General features: G+C 40.9%; 1 protein-coding gene across 6 annotated transcripts in view; it reads left to right on the forward strand.

Moving 5' to 3' along the window:
- The window catches only part of VEPH1 (ventricular zone expressed PH domain containing 1), a 282,767-nt gene that overhangs the window by 59,671 nt on the left and 199,138 nt on the right, over positions 1-23,958 (forward strand). For all 6 annotated transcript variants that reach the window (XR_014294337.1, XM_082624456.1, XM_082624457.1 and 3 more), the window contains exons 5-6: positions 7,682-7,848; positions 19,412-19,621. Coding sequence is in view for 5 of the 6 variants with exons in the window: in XM_082624456.1 (XP_082480582.1) it covers positions 7,682-7,848; positions 19,412-19,621 (377 nt within the window). In the remaining variant the exon portion in view is untranslated. The remainder of the gene's footprint in view (positions 1-7,681; positions 7,849-19,411; positions 19,622-23,958) is intronic.

Raw genomic sequence — 23,958 nt, forward strand, 5'->3', positions numbered from 1 at the left:
CCTTAATAAATGCTGTGGAAGGTCTGAATGGGGATGAATGAGTAATGCCAGTGGCACTGCGTTCACGGGAGTTCCCCTGAATTGGGGGGGAGGGGTGGGTGGGAGGGCGAAGGAGACGTGGGGAGTTGCACAATAGTAAACCACAAAGGTTTACACTGCAGTCAGATTAATTGGAAGAGGGTCAGAGGGGAAAGAGGTGGGGAGACTGGGCTAGGACTGTCTCCCCCTGGGGATTAGCTGTTGTAACTTGAATTAGTAGCACTGAAGGATGAGAGGGAGGGGAGGGGTGTTAGGGGGAGAAATAATTCAGCAGGCATAGAGGTGTGAAACCAAGAGCATCATTTCAGCATTTTGTGTGCACTCACATTGTTTCACCACCATTATGTATAGAAAACTTTTTTTCACTTTTCTTTGTACACAGTTTTACAGGTCTAAACTGTGAAAGTTACTCTGATTTCAAGATAAACCAACACAGTAAAAATTTGTATGGCTCTAGAAGCCAAATCCATTCCGAGTTATTCCACCTTTAATCCTTCTGGAGTTGCAATTATACTTTTATAATGGACTTTCTAATGACAAACACAGCAAAACTGGTAAACCTAAAATGAGAAGGAGCTGGGGAAAAGGAATTAACTGATTTTAGGTATGTTTCTTTTCATAACCTGAAATTATGTGGATATATTATTTCACTAGGCTTAGAGTCAAAGATCATGTTTCTAAAGTAAATTTAGGGATTCCTGCTTCTGCCAATATATGGAGATCTATATAAGCTGAAAACTCTGGTGAAAAAAATACCTAGAAATGTGTTTACATTAGAATAATAATAAAAACTTTAAATGTACAAATAAGCTTCCAATAAAGTAAGGGAAATATCCAGAGGCCAAAGAGAGGGAACCAAAAACAGACCAGTAAGCCCAAGAGCTGATGCTAGGCCCCCTCCCCCCAGGGGAGGTGAAGGGGTGGACATGTTATCCGTTCTGTGATAACCAAGTGTTAATGGCCATATGGGAACAAGGCTTAGGCCAGGGTGAGGAGTTACCTATTGGATTTCAGTTGGTCTCTGCCCTAGCACAAGAAAGTGAGAAGTAAGCATAGCTCTCTTTGACTGAACTCTACAGGGTCTCTAAGAGTTTGTGACTTTGGGCCTGCCCTCATACATGTTCCAGATTCAAATGTATACTATCTGACACAGTAAAAATAAATTCATAATAAAAATTATTTAAACATATGAGGGAACAATCCACCATAAATGAGAACCAACAGAAACCAAAAGGGATTAGACACCCCTCCCTCAAGAATTTCATTTATTTAAAATATCAGCTAGAAACTAGAAAATAAGTGTGTTTAAAGTGATTTAAGATCTAGAAGAAGGAATTGGAAACATGAAAAAAGAAAAAGACACTGATTTTTTTAAGAATCAAATATAACTTCTAGAATTAAAAAAAGTTAATTGAAATTTTTAAAAAATTCAAGGAATGGATTAAATGACAAATTAGGCTGAAGCTGAAGAGAATATTAAGGAATTGGAAGAAAGAGCTAAGAAAGTAATTCTAAAGTCCTTTCATTGTTCAAGACAGGAAAATTAATTTTTCTTTGTTAGTTCAAGAATGTTTATCTTTTAAAGGACAGCCACCAAAACCAAAAGGAACTAAAATGTCCAAATAGAAGGAATAGAGTGAATTAAAAAAATACCAAAAAACTTGACCTATTCAATAGGAAGCAGTGAAGTAGGGAAGAAAAGCATAGACAGAACAAGATAAGTAAAAAGCACAATGTAACATAAAAATAAATCCAAATATACCAGTAATCACTATAAATATTAATGAAACAAACTTTCAGTTAAGAGACAAATGTTTGTCAGATAGAAATATTTTTTAAGTCCAGCTATAAGTCACTTACAAGAGTCACACATAAAACATAAGAATCTAGAAATCTCGAAAACAAAAAAATTTAAAAGTGGTGAGAGAATATACCAAACAAGAGCAATTCGAAAAAGCTAGCATAGTTGTATTAATATCAGTCAAAAGTAGACATTAAAGCAAAGAGAGCAATTAAATTATGATGAAACGCTTTACCAGGAAGATATCTCAGAACTATCTGGTAGTTTCAAAAAATATGCCAAATATTGACAGACTTATAAGAAGAAATTGACAAATCCATAATCATAAAGACAGGTTTTAACGCACTTCTCATAACTGATAGGTTCACTTCTGTCATAACTGATCATTCAAATGCCAAAAAAACTGCGAAAGGATACAGAAATTTAAACTACATAATTTAAATTTTGATATGATGAAATATATGGAACATTGCTCAGAAGGTTTGATAAGCAAGTTCTACCAAGCAAGGAACACATAATCCCCATCTTATATAAACGGCCTCTGAGAATAGAGTGTGCAGGAATGCACTAAATTCTTTTTATATGTCTAGTAAGTATGATACTAAAAAGAGACAAGGTCAGTACAAGAAAGGAAAACTGCAAGTCAGTCTCATTTAAGGATATAGATGTGAAAGCTCTAAATGAAGTATGAGCCAAAATCCAGCAATCTATGCATTAAAATGCATCATAACCAAGCTGAGTGTATTCTAAGAGCACAAGATTGATTAAACATTAGAATATTCATTAATTTACTACAATAACAAGTTAAAGGAGAAATCATATGGTCATGTGGACAGGCGCTGAAAATCGTTTAATAAAATTCAACACTCATTCATGTTCAAACTAGGAAACAGGAACTTAAACTGATAAAATGTAAATACCAAAAATGTATAGAAACATGTACATACATTATGATGAATCCTTAGAAACATACTCTTTAAAGACAGGAATAACAAAACGATACCAGTGGACACTGGTTCTATTCATCAAAGTGTTTGAGGTCCCAGCCTGTAAAATGGGACAAAAAAGAAATGTAAGGAATAAGGATGGAAAGAAACGAAGTTGTCATCAGTTATTATAAGTTGATTATCTATATACAGAAAATCTAAGAGACTCTAAAGGCAGTTTATTAATAAAAGAAATAAACTTTTGCTGGATGAAAGGTCAATGTACAAAAATCAGTTGCTCTCTTTTTTTTTTTTTTTGCGGTACGCGGGCCTCTCACTGCTGTGGCCTCTCCCGCTGCGGGGCACAGGCTCCGGACGCACAGGCCCAGCGGCCATGGCTCGCAGGCCCAGCCGCTTGGCGGCATGTGGGATCCTCCCGGACCGGGGCACGAACCCGTGTCCCCTGCATCGGCAGGCGGACTCTCAACCACTGCACCACCAGGGGAGCCCAGTTGCTTTCTTAATACAGCACATAAATAGAAAATATCTTTAAAAGACCAAAAACTTTCATTTACAATAACAACAACAAATATGGAATACCTAGGAATCTATTTAATAAAAGATATATAAGGCACAGCTAATATCACAAAACTTTGAAAGACATAAAAAAATTACATAGATAAAAGAATATATCAAGTTCTTGAATAAGAAGACAGTTTCACAGAGATGTCAATTATTCCAAATTAGTCTATATATTCAATGTGAAGAAAAAAATCCTAACCTAGTTTTTCAAGGAAGTTGGCAAACTAATGGTAAAATTTATATAAAGTAGAGGAATTTGAAATAGAAGATGAAGAAATTTGCCCTGTGAGATATAATGATTTATTATAAAGTTATTGTAATGAAGAAAATATATAATTGGTGAAGGTATGACAAATAACCATAAACAGATCCAGATACATGGGAAACTTTATATATGAAAGAGGTATTACAAATCAGAAGGGAAACAGTTGGCCACTCAATAAATCGATCTGGGACAATTGTTTATATACACACAAATATGTATTTATAGTTAGATCCCTTCCTCATATGTACAAAAAGTAAAATCCATATGGATTAAAGACAAACAAAAATGAAATCATAGGTCTTCCTTGGTGGTGCAATGGTTAAGAATCTGCCTGCCAATGCAGGGGACACGGGTTCGAGCCCTGGTCCAGGAAGATCCCACATGCCATGGAGCAACTAAGCCCATGCGCCACAACTACTGAGCCTGCACTCTAGAGCCCGAGAGCCACAACTACTGAAGCCTGCGCGCCTAGAGCCCGTGCCCTGCAACGAGAAGCCACTGCAGTGAGAAGCACATGCATTGCAGTGAAGAATAGCCCCCGCTCGCCGCAACTAGAGAAAGCCTGCACGCAGCAACGAAGACCCAACACAGCCAAATAAATAAATAAAATAATTTTTTAAAAAAATCATAATGCTTTTAGGAGAAAATATAGTAGAATATTTTTATGAACATATTCATTATATTAGGGGAAAATTTCTCAATAACAAAATCTTTATAAACCATAAAATAAAAAATTTAAAAATCAACTCCATTAGGATTGCAACTTTAAAACTAATGGACCAAATATTAGTGTCCAGAATATATAAGGAACTTCTACAAATCAATAAGAAAACACAAACATCCCAACCGAAAATAGGCAAAGGATATGAATGGCCAAATCACAGCAGAGGAAATGACCTGAAAACATATAAAAATGGTGCTCAGCCTTACAAGTGATTAAATAAATGAAAATTAAAACAAAAAATGAGGTGTCATCTTACACCCCATCAGATTGGCAAAAACCGATGTCTGTCAAGACCAAATGTTGGCAACAGAAACATTCATGCTCCTGGTGGGTATGTAAATTGTTATAATCGTGGTGGTAGGCAGAATAATGAACCCCTCCCCAAAGATATGCACGTCTTAATCCCCATGACCTGTGAACACGTTGTGTTTCATTGCACAGAAGATGGAATTAAGGTTACCATATAAGGAGATAATCCTAGATTATCCAGATGGACCCAGTGTCATCACAAGGGTGCTTAAGGGGAAGAGAGGCAGAAGAGAGAAGCAGAAGAAGAGGTGTAGTGACAGAAGCAGGATCAAAGAGTTGCTCTGTAGCTGACTTTGAAGATGGAGGAAGGAGACCCCAAAGCAAGGAATGCTGGTGGTCTCCAGAAGCTAGAAAAGCCAAGAAATGGTTCCTTCCTACAACCTCCAGGAAGGATCCCAGGCCTTCCAGTACCTGGATTTTAGCCCAGTGAGATTCATGCCAGACTTCTGTATTATGGAAATATAAGATAATAAATTTGTCTTATTCTGGGCCACAGTTTTTGTCAATTTCTTATGGCAGCTATAGAAAACTACTACAACCACGTTGCAAAGAAATTTTGGAACATCTAGAAACTTAACTCCCAGGGAAAAACCCACTGCTTTGCTACTTAATTATGTGGTCCAGGGACCATCAACATCACCTGAGAGCCTGTTAGAAATTCAGATTCTCAGGCTCTACCTCCAATCTGTTGAATCAGTATCTGTGTTTTAACAAGTTGCCCAGGTGATTTCTAAGCACATTAAGCTCAGAATCAGTACCCAAGGGAATATCTCCCATTTATGCACAAAGAAATAGTCTAAAAATTGCAGCACTATTGGTGAAAGTAAATAATAACAATAATAATAACAATAATAAAAATCTTCCAACCATAAAGTATATGAATAAATTGTTGCATATTTATACAATAGAATACCATACAGCTGTGAGAATAAATGAAGGAGAACTTCTTGGATATTAAACTTCAACACAATGTTGGATGGGAAAAAAATATGTTGCACAAAGATATGTATAATATACTATTGATATAAAATTTTAAAGCATGCAAAGAACACTGTAAATGCTTGTTGATATATACACATACAATTGAAGTGTAAAAACATTCATGAAGATGGTAAACACCAATTTCAGGTTGGTGGTTGTCTCTGGGGAGAAAAGGAAGTGAGTGGGGGTGGGAAGTAATTATGGTACAAGGTTAAGTTTTGGTAAAGCTGGTTGGTAGGCACACCAGTGGTCCTTATATTTTTGCCTATATTTGTCTAATGGCTTGACATATTTCATAATGAAGAAGAATATATTAGCTTATGAATGAAATTTATAGGATTTCTACACCAAAGTGTTTTCATCAATTTCAAATTTTTAAAAAAGCCCTTATTTATCTTTGTATTCTTTGATCGAAATCCAAGTAAGCTAAAGATGACTAATCTGGGTTTTCCCTCTTCAGGGGTCCCAGGACCTTTTTTTTTTTTTTTTTTTTGTGGTACGCGGGCCTCTCACTGTTGTGGCCTCTCCCATTGCGGAGCACAGGCTCCAGACGCACAGGCTCAGCAACCATGGCTCACGGGCCCAGCCGCTCCGCGGCATGTGGGATCTTCCCAGACCGGGGCACAAACCCGTGTCCCCTGCATCGGCAGGCGGACTCCCAACCACTGCGCCACCAGGGAAGCCCCCCAGGACCTTTAATGAGTATTGTTCCTGTCTTCAATTACAATGACAGTTCCATTTATTATGACCTTTTTTAGCAGTTAATCAGCATGTCTACATAGCTAAGTTCTATGAGCTAATGTGCTTTGTAGAGATTGGGCATGACATTGACAATTCCTGATCCTTTAAGAAAAAGCTCTTAGTAAAATTAGTAAAAATAAACAAAAAACAAACAAAATAAAACAATGTTTTTCACATTAAAAAAAAAACCTGAATATTGCCAATACCTTGGAGTCTGTGGGCATATGACTAAAATCTGTTTGAGACTAATTCTATGAGCCATATGTGGAAAAAGCAATTCTCATTATTTATCGTCACCAAGATATATTCACCATGACCCAGGATCACCCTTTCATTAAATTTAGTCATAGATATTCTGAAAATTCTGACCTTCTTTTCTTAATCCTCATATCTAAATGTCCCCACCATTTAATAAGGGTCTACACATGTATAATCACTGCTAATTTGATTCTTTCTGTGTAAGTCTTCTATATACACAGCCAAATTTAAAGTAAATAGAAGCAAGAAAATTCTTGTTCGAGAAATCCCTAGAAACAAATTCTGAGACATTTAAGTTCTTGAGAGGATTTTTTAAAAAAAATCCATACCGTAAAATGATAAGCAGATGTTTCCCATATGTTGTTTGCTGATGAGTCCCTGCAAACCTTACATCATATTTTTTTCTTCAGGTTCCACCATTTTAAACCCAGTTGTCCATACAGGTCTTTGAGGCAGATCACCTGTGACAAACAACCTGAGTCTAAACTTCCCTTGAAATAGTGCAGAAATTGGGGATCTAAATTTGCATTGCTACTTTTCTAACTATTCATAAAAATAAGGCATAGTTTCCATGTATCAGTTGTCTGAATCATGCCTCCATATCTCTCAGGAACATGAATACATTCCTCTGCACTTTTTTTTTTTAGTTCAGTTTCATTTAGATTCATGCTTATGTCACTGCTTAGTTTTCATTTAAACAGCATCCAAATGTTGTTTCTCGTCAGGAATTCTTTATTGGAACTGTTTCCTTCTCAAGGGTGTTGTCTGGTTACTGTCAAATTTTCTTTTCCCTGTGGTGCATTACTCAGGAAAAATTTTCATTAGATAATAATGCTGATCATATCATAAAATATTCCCTTTTATGGAATCTGTTTAAATAATGATTTAGTGATTTTTCAGAATAAGGTACCATGTTATTTTTAGCAGAGGATTTGGCCATTAGTTTGTGCTATTTAATACGTGAGGAAGTCCAAAATTTGTTGCATTGATAATGATGGTATTCTATGGCTCATGGGCTGATAAAGTCATCATTTCTGTTATTCTTCCTTCAACAGGTAATGCCATGTTGTTGAGGGTGTTACCTGCTGTTTACGATAAGCAGCCTCAGCCAATTAACAGACACTTGACAGAACTCCTAGCCTTGATGTCTCAGCTGGAACAACCAGAACAGTACCATCTTTTACGGCTTTTGCATGTAGCTGCAAAGAGGAAGCAACCGGAGGTAAAATTTACGTTATATACATGATGGTTCACACAACCGGGTCTGTTTCTGGGTATGTGGACAGGATGTATGCTTTGGCTTTCCTCTCTCATGTATCTGTGCATGCTCACCTTTACATGAAAGCACTCATTCACTTTTTCTAGAATCATAAAAGTGAGGAGGTAGTGGCAGAAGTTGGGTACTGTCTTAGTGTTCCCTAGAGAAAAGCAATAGAATGAATGAATGAATCAATCAATCTATCTATCTGTACATACATACATACATATTTATCATGAGGAATTAGAGTTGGCTTATGCAATTATGAGGCTAAAAATTCCCACAGTCTGCTGTCTGCAAGCCGAGGACCCAGGAGAGAGAGTGATGTAGTTCCAGTCCAAGGACCTGAGGACCAGAGGGCTGAGGGTGTAAGTCCCAGCCTGAGGCCCAGAGAAGACTGATGTCCCAGCTCAAGCAGTCATATGCAGGCCTTCAACAAATTGGATGTGGTTCACTCACACTGGAGAGGGCAATCTGCTTTCTCATTCTACTGATTTAGATGCCAGTGTCATCTGGAAACACCCTCACAGACATACCCAGAGTAATGTTAAACCAAATATCTGGGCACCCTCTGACTCAGTGAAGCTGACACATGAAATTAACCACCACAAGTACAGTAATACAAACACAACAAATGTGCAAATCTGTAGCCATTGCAGGACAGCTTTAATGAAAGGTCAGTGTGGTCGTGCAGTCCTAGGAATCTACGGTTTCTCAGATAGGGCCAAGGGGAAGACCTACAGATGCCTTGACTTATGGGGAAATCAGACTGTAGTGAGAGCAAAGTTTCTCACTTTCTAGATAGCAAATAACTTGTTCTTTGGATTCAAGTAAAAGATTGTAATAATTAGGATGCTTGTGATCATCAGTAACTAAACACCCAACCCACAGTGGTTTAAACAATAAAAGGAATTTATTAGCACATGCGATGAGGAAAAACCTTCAGATGAGACTTGATCAGGGGCTCAAATATGTGAGCAGAACAGCTTCTGTATCTCCATGTCTCAGATTTTTGATTTCTCGGTGTTGGCTTTCATTTTCTGTAGGATTTCTCCTTGTGGGCTCCGGATGGGGCTAGGGGTTCTCTAAGCAGAATGCTTTCCTACAACATCCAAACCAAAGTCCTGATAGTCTCTGTTTCAGACACATGCTCTACCCCTGGAGCTTCTCCTGAACCCTGAGGACGCTCACATAGAAACTAGAGGCTGCCAGGAAGGAGGAAGTAGAATTGGATTCTGGAGGGCACCAAGACATGTGCACAGTACAGATTAATGGTCAGCCAAGGTTATATATGGCTGCATCTTTGCTCCATTTTCCTGATAATATCAATATCCACCACTTGAAAAACCAGTCAACACTAAGGTGAAGACTGGAACATTTGGATTCAACATCAAAATTCAAAGAAAGGCAGGCAAGAATGGTCATATGGATAATTAACCACAATAGACTATAAGCTCTTGTGGTAAGGCATGATTTCTTATTTTCCTTTGTATCCCACATCTTGGTACAGTATCTGAGAGCACTCAATAAACATTCATAAAACTAAACTGAACTAAACAGGGTGATAAGTTCTCTACGAAAGGTATAAACGGGGGCAGGGGCCAGTGAGTTCTACCTTAGGGGAAAATAGGTGCCATGAAGACCCACAAAGGGCGTGGCATCAGGCAAGATGTTGAAGTTTTATGTCAGGTGGAGCAGAGGGCAAAGGGTCTTCAGGAAGTGGGGACTGGGCTGGGAGACCTGGCCACTGGAGGGCAGGCTTGAGCCCCACCCCCAGAGGTTTCAATTCAGTAGGTCTAGGATGGGGGTCCCCAATTCTGCCCTTTTACAAGTTCCCAGGTGAAGCTGCCCCTGCTGCTTCAGGGACCACACTTTGAGCAGTAAGGCTAGAAGTCAGGCAGAGGACTGGGCACCTCTCTGTTACCTGGCATGCATCTTCGCTTTTGCCCTTAGAATACTGTATTGTCACTATTTTTTCCACATCCATCTCTTCCCGTGCACCTTAAACTCCTTGAGGAGCAAAGAGTGTGTCTGCATATTTGTATGAACTCCCTAGCGTAGTGCTGGGCACCTAATAGGGTTTCAATATAATGTTGTTGAATCTGGAAATGAATAAATGAACAAAAGAGACCAAAGAGAGTGAAGACCATGAAGAACAAGGAAAAAGATGTGTATGGTCTCCAGAGGGGGAAAGTGGCTCAACAGGGTCAAGATCTAGGGAGTTAAAGGAAATTGGAGATGGGAATTGACCTTGGATTTGGTAGCTGGGGACTCACCAGTGACCCACGAGAGGCAGTGGTCTGTGGGGTGAAGTGGGGAGTGGCAGGCATCCATTACTGATTGTGTGTGGAAGGGAAGGGTAGGAAATGACCGCACGAGTGTGGGAGTTTAGGGGAAATAAGGAGGGTTTAACAACATCCAGTAAGAATAAAGTAATTGAGGATGTGGGAGAAAATATTAGATACAATAAGGTGCTAGAGGAAGTCTGGGAGTGAATTCCAGAGCACAGATGGAGAAACGAATTTCAGAAAGGATTAAGGACAGAAAGGATGGACAAAGCTACAAGAGAGTTTGGGCTGGGCAAGGAGTGGAGTTGAGGGATCACTGGGTCACCTAAAAGAAGGCTCAGAGTGAGGGGGGCACAGACAGGATGGTGTATTCGTTTCTTGTGCTGCTGTAACATTACCACAAATGTAGTGATTTAAAACAACACAAATTTATTATCTTACAGTTCTGGAGGTCAGAAGTCTAAAATGGGTCAACAGGCTTGCATTCCTTCTGGGGAATCTAGAGGAGAATACGTTTCCTTGTGCTTTCCAACTCCGAGAGGCTGGCCCATGGCCTGCATCACTCTCATCTCTGCCTGACTCTCCTTTTTCCCTCTCCCAAGGCCCTTGTGAGTACATTGGGGCCACCCAGATGATCCAGGATTATCTCTCCATCGCAAGACCCTTAACTTAATTACATTTACAAAGTCCCTTCTGTGTGGAAGGGAGCATTTTCACAGGTCCTGGGGATTAGGGTGTGGACATCTTCGGGAAGTCATTATTCTGCCTATCACAGGTAGAGACTGGGGACCAGGTGATATGGGGGATAGTGAGAGGTGACTAACAGGTCAAACCTAGTTTCATAAAGGAGGTGGCTGACATGCCATTTGATCTGCAGCCTGAGAGCAAAAGCAAAACAAACACAGTTTTTGGAAAGGCAGGTTCAATAAAAGTTCAAGGGGGATTTGGATAGAATAAGCTAATTCAACTTATTTCCCATAGGGTAAAGCATGGGCATAAAGGTAAATGAAACCAGGAGGAGGCTCACTTATAGGAAGGGGGAGAGGAAAGGCCTTGGAGTCACCTGACCCAAAAAGGCAGGGTCCAAGAATGAGGGTGGCACCATGTGTGGCGTTCAGAGAGGTCCTGTCAGACCTCTGGTTGCAGGCCTTCTATGGCTGTCCAGAGACTGGGGAAAGGGCTTATGAGGCCATTTAAAACCAGGCCCCTGACTGTTGCCTGGCCTCGTAGGGTCACTTTAATCCTTACACCTTGAACAACTATACAGTCTTAGGGACCACAGGTGGGCATTCCCTATCAGGGCACTGAGTTTTTACATATATGCTATATTCTCCATCTGGAATGTTCTTTCCTAACCAGGACCACCCTTTCTGGACTGACAGTTGCTTAGATGTTGCTTTCTTGCCAGTAGTCCTCTCTGACTCCTTTCTTCTGCCTAATCCCAGACATAGCAAATTTCACACTGTCATGAATTTGTCTCTGCTGGTCTCTCTCCCTCTGGATCACCTTGGCTGTGATGCAAATGCTTGAGACCCAAGGACCACCTTATCCATCACTGTGTCCCCAGTGCCTGGCGTAGTACCTGGCACACAGAAGTCTCTCCACGAATATTTCTTAAGACAGATGAGTTAGTATTAGTGCCTAAATTTGCAGAGGATTTTACCATTCACAAAGGACTTTTGTTTTAACATCTAATATCTCATTTAATCCTACCAATAACTCTATGATGTGTTATTTTTTTCCTCCATTTTACACCAGTCAAAATGGATGCTTTGTTGCAAATGGAGTGTAACCTTTAAAAATTGTATAAAAATTAAAAATAAATTAATCAAGTAAAATCAGAAAAAAAAAGAAAAAATGTTTTGAGAGGTTATCTTGCCCCCATCTCACAAGTAGTAAGCGGTAAGTGACAGGTCCAGCACTCTGACTCCCAACCCCCTCCTCTCTTGGCCTGGGGGAGTCACTGAGTAGCCTCCACTTCAGAAGCCACAAGGGAAGTGTTCCCAGGTTACAGAAGGCAGGGGAGGGTGGACAAGGGGCACCAATAGTGGTTGAGCTCATGCCAAGTACCAGGCACTGTGTAGGCATTTTACAGAGATTATCTCATTTGTTCTCCACAACCTTTTCATTTTGTAAACAGAGAAGTTGAAGTTTGGAGAGGTCAAGAACAGTGCTGGTACCAAGGAACGACTTGGTGAGGTGGCTTTTCATGCCCCCCTTATCTTTATCGGCCCCTCCAGTTTTCAGATGGGCAATGTCCATGTCTTCCACAGGCCATTGCAGTCATACTGCCCTGCCCCTAAGGCTGCCATTTACAGAAAATCTGGGGCTGACACTGGTTAGGGAACTTTCGCAGAGCCATACAGATTAGGCTGAGCTACCTAATCAACCCAGTCTAATTCCAGCCAGTGAGATCTTTTGATCTCAACATGCTAAAAAAATGAGACTGTAAGGCTGTGGCCTGTGAAACAAATGGGCGAGCCAGGGGACACAGTAGAAGGGTGAACTAGACAAGAAAAGGAGGAGAACCGAACAGAAGGGGAAAGAGAGGGGGAAAGCAGATTGCTGCAGGTATTCCTGTAGGTGCTGAGTGTGGATCCTAGAATGAAGAAGCAAAGGGTTAGGAAGCACCCATAATGACCTGAAGGGACCCACCGGGGCCAGGATCCTAACTGGTGGCAGGGAGTGGTGACTAGGGCACCGCCCAACCCTTTGTTTCCCATCAGTACTTCTCTTCCTGTTAAAGCAGCCCTGCCCCTTCCCACCCCTCTTGCCTCCTTCAGCCCTTCGTCAGCTAACACCTGATTACTGAGATGCTCAGGCAGTGAGCTAGAGAAATCCCTGATTCATCCCTCCTCTCTCTCATGTTCATTAATTAGACAGCAGGCAAGGGGAAAAGGAGGGATACAGAGAGAAGTCTACTGAGAGAGGAAAACAAAATACGTGGCAACAATCAAATCTGTAGACTGAGGCTTTCGGTGTAAGTCTAGTTAATTCAATTTCAGATGAAATAAGAGGCTAAATGAGAAGGGTTTTGACCTTGTGACATTTGGCTTAAAAGGGGGTTGTTCCTTCTGCATAAAAGCTGTGCCAGTGCTCTGTAACTTGGAGGTAAACTGAACAGGTTCTCCAATGAAGGCCAGTGTAGGAATGTTTTCATGCTTTCTTGAATGCACTCCTCATTACCCACCTTCTGTGACCAGTGATAACTGGGCTCTCCAGGGCTGGAGGGTCAACAGTTGGCCCTTGAAAAAAAATCTTCTCTATGTATAGCTGACTAGTCCGTGAGGTTGTGAAGGTGACATAGCGTCAACATCCATCCGTCTGTGAGTTTCTGATGTTGCTGCCCAACCGTGTGGTGTCCCTTCCTCCATCACTGCCCTCTGAGTATCCCTCTTTTAGGAAGCTATCCTTCCTAGGTGGAGGGAGGCAGTTCTTGGCTAGTGACTCGTGGCTGGAAGCTCCAGAGGATTCTCCGAGTCCATTTATAGGAAAAGGCTGGGTGGTCAATTTTCCAAGTGGCCTTCTGGGGCTAAGTCTATATTCTTGACTGCCAAAAACCATGCTATAGTCTAGTCAATGAAAGAAACAGAATTTAGTAATACATATGAGCATATGTGTTATTATCCCCAGGATGTAGGCGTCTAGCCCTAACCATACAGAGAAGAGTGGCAGGAAATGGCAAGTTCAGCCCTCTGTTGTTGAATGTCCAGACCCAGAGGAACTGCTTTTGTGGTCTGGTCCCTAGAGTCATTTTCTAGGATTTTTCTCTCAGCAGTGTAGAGCATTCCTATTCACACACCTAATCCTACGGCACCTAACGTAGCATCACCAGGCTGACAAGACTCAGAGGTCGCTTGGTATTTATTTAAACTGAGAAGCCAGTTGCAGAACATTAAGATAGAGTGGTGGAATATATAGAGACCGTTCTCAGACAGCCTTTGGAGCAGAACCCTGGGTTTCAGAATATATATTTTGTTAGTATGGTGGGTATAAGTAGTACATGAAAAGAGTAGCAGTTATTTTATAGGTTTCTGGAGATTAATAGAACTTGTAAGTACTATCCAAATTAAATTGAAAAAGAAAATTGAACCTGAGGACTAATTTAAGAGGGAGTGTGGATACACACGTGCACATATGCACGTACATATACACAATAGCTCAACTTTTTATTCTGTAAGTAAGCATTAAAACGTCATTTGCTGCCAATTAAGTTATGGAGCTATGTTGTCAGATGGTCCCACCCTCAAGGTGCCCATGGGCTGGAGTAATGAGCTGTGTCCACAAAATTTCAGTTCAAGGACAAGATGCTAAACTTGTCAGCAGACTGCTCTAGGAGACAGAAAAGGCAGTGATTAATTCTGCTCAGGAAGGACCAGAAAAGTCAGGGATAGGACCCTTCCCTGGGCTACTTGCTTTATCCTGTTCTGGTTGGCCCTCCTCTGCCTGTGCCTCCAGTTCCCATGCACTTCCCTGTCTACTAGACGTAGTCCAGATAACTGGGACCTTGGAATCCCTTTCCTGTAAGTCTCCATCCTGCTTCCAGGATGTAAGGCCTGGTCCCTGAGCCTGTTTTCCCAAGGACAGGCCATGCCAACAGTGTGACCCCATAGGTCTGAGAGGCAGCCTAGATGAGCTTGCATATGTGGGCTGGGCTATCCACATATATGCATAGGAGACTCCTTGAGGGCAAAACCAGGAGTAGGAAGAGAAGGGAGGGGCAAGAGACGGGGATTAAGGGTCATTTCTTCCTGTTCCCTCTACAGGGGCCAAAAATTCTAAATTCAAATCAAGCCTCCCAGATTGTTATAAAGGTGTATGTGTCAGGTAAGAAGATAGAACACTGTATAAGACTGCAGACTATTTCAGTATGTGGTCTGGGGGCCTCCCTTGTTCTCTAGCTTCAGGTTCTGTGTACGTTAGAGCAGGCTGGAGGGAAGGCTTCCCAGAAGCAGAGCTATTTGAGATCAGCTTTGAAAGTATGAGTTTTCTCCATATTCAAGCCACTGTGGGTGGTCAGTGGCATGTTGCTGGCTCAGAGGGTTCACGGAGGAAGAGGCAGCAGATATACCCATCAGTGAAGACCCTGGAATGCCGTGGCATTGGGATTCCGGCCATGCACCATGGGAAATCTTTTTTTTTTTTTTTGCAGTACGTGGGCCTTTCACTGTTGTGGCCTCTCCCATTGCGGAGCACAGGCTCTGGACGCACAGGCTCAGTGGCCATGGCTCATGGGCCCAGCCACTCCGCGGCATGTGGGATCTTCCTGGACCGGGGCACGAACCCGTGTCCTCTGCATCGGCAGGCGGACTCTCAACCACTGTGCCACCAGGGAAGCCCCATGGGAAATCTTTGACATAAGCAGATGAAGTGTTAGGCAGTGAGGAGGCTGAAGAGAGGGGGAAAAGACTTGAGGCTAGGAGGTCAGTTTGGAAGCTCTTTCAGAGTCCATGGTGTGGGGCTTGTGGCCTAAACAAAGGCCATGTTAGCTTGCTCTTTGCCAGCCATCTATGTTACCTTAGTGGCTACTCTGCTCTCAGCCAAAGAAGGCTTTCTCTGAGTTATGAAATGGCTCCAATGAGGCACCATGAAGAGACCAACCTAAGGAAATGCCCTGTGTTTGGAAAATATAATTTCTCCTTATCCAAGAATATCTGAAGCCCAAAGCACCACTTCCCTTAAATGTGAGTGATAAACTTCAAGAAATATCTGCCTTTATTCATTCACATTATTCACATTTTATTATTATTCCCATTATTCAGGGCTTCTCTTTTCTTTGCTCCTATGGATTCAACTCTGCCCAGGAGTATATATATTTGCCTGAGCCTGCCTGCCTGCCTTTCTTCTTTTTTCTTTCTTCCTTTCCCCTTTTCTTCCTTTTCCTTTTAAAATTTTCTTTATAGGCTTGGGATGTATGGCTGGAGTTTAAATAAAATTGTCATGACTGGAAGCACGTGTCACAGAGCACGAGTCCTGGTGTTCCAGGAATAGGACATGAAGAATAAGGACTAGGAAATGGAATTTTGTAGAATGGGGCAGGAAATGTGTAAGCGTTTTCCATTTCTAAAAGCCTCAGGTTAAGTATGCTGCCCTGACCCGGAGCAGCTGGCTGACACTTCTGCCATAGGTGCCAGGGACCTCTCATAGTTTCACCCAAAGAACATACGGTCAACCCCAATGCACAGGCAGCCTTTACTGAACTGTTCATTCATATGTGCTATTTACCAGAAACTAGCCCTGTCCTTTTCTCCGCAAGTACTGGATATGAATATCAAGTTTAAATTTATACACAGGATGATCCTAGTGATCTCAAAATTATCTTCTTTTATGTCCTTATTAGTCATGTTGTATATGACACATGGTAGTATATATGTTTAAACATTATGTACAACTATTCAAGTACTATGGTGTGGGGTGGGAGTTGGGGTTATCCAAAAACTACCCTATAAAATCATTTAGATCTGCCTTCCTTTTATTTGTTCCTTAAATATTTATTGACTCACTTTCAGGCCAGACTCTGTGCTAGGCATTGAGTATACATTCATAGGTACAAAATGGAAATGATTCTTGACCTTGTAGAGATTTCAATCAGTCTGCAAGGCAGACACTAGAACAGCAATGAGAAGGAAGTGTGAGGGTAGGAGCTTTAGCAGGGACATGAAACTGAGAGGGGAAGAGAAGAGGAGTTGAGGAAGATTTTTTTAAGGAAATAATAGCTAATCTGAAGCCTCAAGAATGATAAGGAGTTATCCAGCAAATTTGGGGCAATAAGAACTACAGGCAGAATGGATCACATGAGTAAAATTCCAGACACAAGAGAAAACTTAGCAGGTCAAGAACATTTTTAAAAAATCCAACATGGTGGAAGTGTGTTATGTGATGGCATCTGGATGGGGAGACAGTAGAATAGGTGGGTAAGGAGCTAAGTCTAGGAGATGGATAGGAGTCAGTTCAGAAAAGGTATAGTGAACCTCTGGCTTGAGAGCAATGAGAAATTAGTGAAGTATTTTAAGCATGAGAGGGTCACCATTGTGGCCACAAGGTCAAGAAGGGATTGGACGGACAAGACTGAAGGCAGGGAGAACAGTTAGGAGGCTGTTGGAATAACCCAGGTGCAGGGTGACTAAATCAGTGTCTCAGCTTAAATGTCCCTGCTGAGAGGACTTCCCTGACCCCCAGCCTAAATCAGGGCCCTGGGACTGTGTCTCACAGCACCCTGTATTTTCCCTATGTGACACTTATTAAAACTTATAATTACGTATTTTTTTTGTAACTGTTTGTTTTACTAAGTATCTCCTTTACTAGACAGTGAATTATTCCATGAAGGCAGGAACCTGTCAGACTGGTTAGAAACATTAACTCCAGCACCTAGAATAGTACCTTGCAAATGGGAAGGACTCCATAAATATTTGTGAATGAGTGAATGGATAGATGAATGGACATGGAGAGAAGTAGACCCATCTGTGGGATACTTGGGAGGTGGAATCAATAGGACTTGGTGATTGCTTGGATGAAGCTGCTGATAAGGGAAAAACAGTTGTCAAGCCCTGATTCCCAGGGCTTCCCTGGTGGCGCAGTGGTTGAGAGTTCACCTGCCGATGCAGGGGACACGGTTTGTGCCCCGGTCCGGGAAGATCCCACATGCCGCAGAGTGGCTGGGCCCGTGAGCCATGGCTGCTGAGCCTGCGCGTCCGGAGCCTGTGCTCCGCAATGGGAGAGGCCACCAAAAAAAAAAAAGAAAGATTCTCATACTGCTGGCTTGAGCAGTCAGATGATTGTGTCATTTATGGGGAAAGAAGACACTTGGGGCTAGAGAGGTGGGAAAAGCAGGTTTTGGGCAGGGGGTGAGTTCAGCAGATTGAGCTGTGCATCAGATTCAGTTTTAATACTGGAATCTACATTTCAAGTCTCCCTTACCAAAACAGCAAACCAACAACAAACAAAAGAAATAAGCATAGTAGAAGTATGGATGGGCAAATAGTTTGTACTTCTTTGTTCAGTTTTCCACAGGTTGTCCTTTCTAATTCTTTTATTTTAGCAGACAGAACAATTCATTAAATCATCAGTATGCAATGTGTCTATGTGTTAATATAGAGACTTTATTCCACAAAAAAGTCACATTCTCCTTAATACAAATTATTGCATCTTTATATTGATAAAAGCATTAAAAATTAAGAAAGATTAGGATATTGAGAATATGGTAGAAATTATTTTACTTTAATAATTTTTTATCGTATTACATTTTTGTGATCCAAATGGAAAATCGAAGAAAATGGAAGAGCTCTTTCCTGCTTCCTTACTTTTATTATTAAATATTTCCACACCATATTTCTCCAGTTTGAAGGCTCTGATTAAAGTCATCGTCAAGGATCTCTTACATACTTATATTGTCCTTTAAATTGAAACTCTCTGATAGTCTATGGATAATTAGGAGTTAACTGATGAAATGAGGTAGTGGATAAGACCTTATTACAGAGAGGGAATAATATGTGCACAGGTCCTATGGTGAGAGGAATTTGAGAGAGAAAAAAATGCCATTGTTACTAAAGTTGAGAGAGCAAGGTGGTCATGTCCAAGATGATGTCTAAGGAGTAGGCAAGTAGGGACTGAGTAGGTAGGCCATGTTAAAAATTTTGGCTAGTATCCTAACTTCTAGGAATCTCTAGGTGTTCTGGGTACATAGTAGGTATTCAATAAATATTTTAATGCCATCTATGCTTTTCAATTCAATTTAATTAGTGGTCAAATTCATTCTTCTCAATATATGCAGCACAGTTGATAATGGACAGCACAACCAATTTCTGAGAACACTACTTGATAATGTTTTCCGTGAGTCTTTAGGAAAACTCTATTGTATATGAGCACCAAAAATAAAATAAAAAAATAAAAATAAAAAATTGAAGCTTTCAGGGTGGTTTGGAGGAAATGTAACACTACCGATAAGGACATAACACATCAAAACTTGACTTACGAATAGAAGCGTTTAAGCATTTTGCAGCCTTTACTCTTCAATAGCAGAGTGCAAATTTAAAGAGGAAGCAAAAGGAACTGAAGCCTCTGAAATTTTATTGTAAATTTAAAATTTCAGACTTGGGAGATTTGTTTGAGTTCCAACAAGAGTAATAATCTCAGAATGTGTTGAGTTCAGATTGAATACAAAAAATATTAGGTTGATTATGACTTAATTAAGTTCCTCTTTGTTTCTCTTTCTTCCCTCTTCTTCTCCTTTCTTTCTGTAGGTGGTTCAGAAGTGTATCCCTTTCCTAATCGGGCATTTGAAGGATTCGACCCATAACGACGTCATCCTAAGCATCCTCATAGAGATAGCAGGCTACGAGCCAGTGGCTTTGAACAGTTTTCTTCCAATGCTGAAAGAGATTGCTGAGAGATTCCCCTACCTCATTGGACAAATGGCGAGAATCTATGGAGCTGTTGGGCATGTGGATGAAGTAAGTATGGGTTTTTTTCTCTCCATTTCCCTAAATTCCATTGGCACTTAATCTATAGGAGTTCTATGACCTACAAATTTGTCCTGAGACTTCTGAGAATTTCATTTCTTTCTCTCTCTCCCTCTCTCTCTCTTTTTTTTTTTTTTTTTTTTGCATGGACAGCAGCCTCTGGATCAAGGGCACATTGTAGCAGGGTTATGTGGAAGGTTCAGGAAGTGAGGATTTCATTGCTGGAGTGTCACTGAGGAAGGCGAAGGGTTACAATGGAAAGAGCACTATGACAGATTCAAGACCACTTTGTAAAAACAGCAACCAGTAAAAGAGTTTCATCTCATTTCTGGTTGCAATTCTGGTCAACCAGGAGACCATCAGTAAACACAGAGTTAGGTCTCAGAGACTGTCTATTAATGAGAACCCATAACTATCCTGTCAGTAAGTGCCTGGACTCAGTATGTTTTGAGCCTTCTGCATGATGTTACTTGGGAGAGTGCAGTAAACGTTCATGGATGTTTAAAAGTCCTAGTCTAAATATTTGCATAATAAAATCTTTCGGAAGGGACAACAGGATGCCACCGGAGCTTGTGGGGACTAGGCAACTAAGAAAGAATTTCCAGAAATTAAAGTTGTGAAGGGTGTGTGCATGCATGTGTACATACACATGCATGTCTGTCTGACGATTTCATATTGGGATTTAGGATTTTTATCTTTTAAAAATAAAAGCAAATATATAATTGATAGAGGAAAACTTTTACTTTCACCCACTTACCTATACTGTAGTTTCCTATTAGAAAAATATAAAATTGTACAACTCTTAAAAGAGATTTCATAGTTCACCAAGTTTAGCAATCTGTTTTGTTTGATTTCTGCTGAGATTTGTGGAGAACCTGGTGAATGCCAGGCTTCCTCCTGGTTGAGGGCCATACTCCTCTAGTTTCCCAGAAGAAGGTGGGAGAACTGGTCTCCCAAGCAGTGTGTATTTATGAATGTGACAGTGACTCTTGTAAAAGGATTGCTCAGTACTGACGTGCTGCTTAGTATAATCCCTTTCCATTCAGTGCTGTTTGGAATGTCTCCTGCCTGCCATGATCTGCCTTCTGGTAACAGTTTCTCTGCCCATTGCCTTTGCTGCCAGGGGAACCTGCTGGTATGCCCAAGTGCTTTTAGGCCAACTGTAACCAACAGCTGTTTGACTGAATCTGCTGACATTGCAAATTTTTGCATGGACCAAAAAATTCAACCTCTGATGTGCAAGGCCTTGGAATCTTTAAGTGGTAGTTCTTTTTGTCACAAATACATTTATGATTCATTAATGTGTAGTAATGCACATTGAAAGTGACTACACCTCCCATAAAAAATGTAATCTGTAAACAAAGCAAAACAAAACAAATAAAAAACACTAGCCACTGTAGGTTTATCTGAACTAAGGCTAACTTGAGAGAGAATGGACTATTAGGTGACATTTATGTGACTCCAGGTGAGTACAGAGAGAAGGCGAGAAGGGTCCAAAGAGCCTGAGGGATCACTTATTTCAAAATTCAGAATATCAGAATATTTTCTCATCTCTGTCTCTCTCATCTCTCTCTCTCTCTCTCTGTCTCTCATTCTCATGTGCCCATGGAGGCATCTATGTTTGGGAGAGAAAAAATTTTTTTTTGATGCTTCTGATTCACCTCCTCAGCAGAGAACAATTTTAGATCAAATACTTGCCAAATGCGTCTGGATATCAGGACTATATTAGGAACTTTTTTAACAAAATAAGTTCTTGGGCCTCATAGAATACCTACTAAATGAAAACCTCCAGGAAAGGGACCCATGAATCTGGATTTATGGGACACCCCTCCCCCATGTCTGCCAGGGTAATTCTGATGCAGCATTTTGTGGATCAGTATTTGAGATCCCTTGACATAGCATATTTAAAGCATTTTATCTTTTAGACTAAGAATCAATTAGTCCTTGTCCATCACCCATCCTGCCCTCTTCCATCAAGTCATGCTAATCAATTAAAACTTTTCCAGACTACTGATATAGCAGTTTAGATGTGGTCAAGAGTAACACAAAAATTCAAAATAACAATGGTTTAAACAAAGATACACATCTATTTCCCTTGCACATAAAGAAGTCTAGAAGGCAGTCAGTCTAGAACTCCATGTTTCAGAAACCCAGGCCCCTTCTCCTTTGTTGCTCTCCTATCCTTGAGCACACCAAAGAGCACAGGGCTTCTATCTCATGATCCAAGATGGCTACTCCTGTCCACCCATCAAGTCAACATTTCAGCCAGTAGGAAGGGGAAAGGGGAGAAGAACTCTTCCAGACAGTCAAACACAACCTACTGTTTATAGCCCATTGTCTAAATAAAACAAAGCTGCAGATGACCATACCTAGCTGCAAGGGAGGCTGGAACATCTAGTCTGGATTTAGGTGGCCATATGCCCAGCTAATCAAAAGGGAAGGACAGAAAGAATGACGGGACAAAGAATGTCTCTGTTGCAGTTCATCAAGTCATTCGTTTCTCTGGGTCTCTTTTCTCTCCTCAAAAATAAATAATGTCTTTGCACTGGATTACCACCCTTCTGGCTCTGATATTCTTGGATTCCATTATTCCATTTCATTTAAGATCAGACTGACACAATTACCTATAAATGTTAGTCAGGATCCTTTACTCAGAAATAATGCCAAAATATCAGCCTTTGAAAGTCCTTCTTTTAGTTTTAAGAATGCTAAAATTCAGATGTCCCAAGAATTAGTAGTCTAAGCAGCTATTAACTGCTTAATTTGAGTAAACCTGTTCAATGTTCTAAAAATTTTGTGGAGCCATATTCCTAAAGACCAAAACCAATAAGCAAGATATATGTGTATGGTTATTTCTCTCCAGCCTCTTTGCAGAAGGAAACAGAGAGTTACTGAAGTACATTGCCAGGTGGGTATGAGGGCAGAAGTCAAGTATGGGCTCCTGGCTACCTATGGAGGAGGACATTGCAATAAAAAGAGAACAGCAGGAACTTTGCCCTAAAAAGGCCCAGCTGTTTTCTGTGTGGAGAGCTTGGTCTGTGTGACATAAAGGGACATGGGGATATATGAGACATGGAGATGTTTAGGGTGTTAATGATGAGACAGCCACAGGACCCTAATGATCTCAGGCCCTAGGATCCTCTTTCTCAGTCTCATTTAAAAATTTCCCAGTCTCATCTAAAAATTGACTTAATTAAAATTTTTTTCTCTTTGACACCAGAGTAAAATTTTCAGATGTATTCAGGGGTTCCAAGTATCAGATGATTTTTGTCGCTAGGATTTTAAAAGATTTTGGAAATGCAGAAAAGCCACTGCAATTTGAGTATCTTGCTTCAACTTCTGAGATGCGCAGTCTGTGACTGATTGGAGCCTACTGTTGATCCCTCCCTTGTTGCCTGCCTTCCAGCAAACTGCATTGTTTGATCCTTAAGAGGAAGAGGGGAGTCTCCAGGGGATGTACGGCTGTCAGGCCCAGGGTAACCTCAGGGGTGGAGTCAGCCTGGAATCAATCACACATGTTATTAATTGACTTCTGCCCTACCTTCTGTGCCTGCATAAAGCCAGGTGTAGGAACTGCAGGGCTGGCTATGGGGAACCATACCACGTGTGTCTTTCTTTCAAATCAGCACCCATCTGGGTGGGCAAACTGTTTTCAGCAGCTGATAGCAGTCACAATCTTCCTATCTGCTGGTGTAAACCCAGCAGAGGAAAGTTGTATCTATAAAACAAAAAATAACACCCTATAGATACTTATTTTCTCTATCTCCCAAATTACCTCAGGGATCTTTTTTTGCCCAAATTTGGAATGCAACCATGCTTAATAGCCATGGTGCTTGTGTCACTATAGGAGGCTGTACGGTGACTCACAGGCAATTTTCAGGTGTGTTCTGGCGTCCAAGGTACATATGTTGGATGGAGAGTGAAACTAGAAGGACCAAAGGGCAGAGAAGTCTATCCACTTCTAGGGTAACTGATGATTGGTTGCCTCTGAGGTGTACCTTCTTTGGCCCTGTCCAGTAAAGGACACAGCTGGCTCTCCCGAATGCCAGGATTCACCCCACTTCTGTGGTATGTTCAGTTGAAGCAGATGCATAAATAAGGAATATTATTTTATTACATATGTCCTCAGCATGGCAAAAATACACAAGTCCTTCTTTCTTTCTCAAATGAGGAGACCATATAGTGGAGACCTCCAGACAACAGCAGAAATGACTTAGTATCTTCTGAGGGTCCATCCTCAGACTTACATCCAGAGAATTCATATAAAGCCCTTAGCACAGTGCCTGGCATCGGGTAAGTGCTTGAGACATTTCAACTAATAATAGTTA

This window comes from Mesoplodon mirus (genome assembly GCF_964341445.2).
Source record: "Mesoplodon mirus genome assembly, chromosome: 6".
Taxonomy (NCBI): Eukaryota; Metazoa; Chordata; class Mammalia; order Artiodactyla; family Ziphiidae; genus Mesoplodon; species Mesoplodon mirus.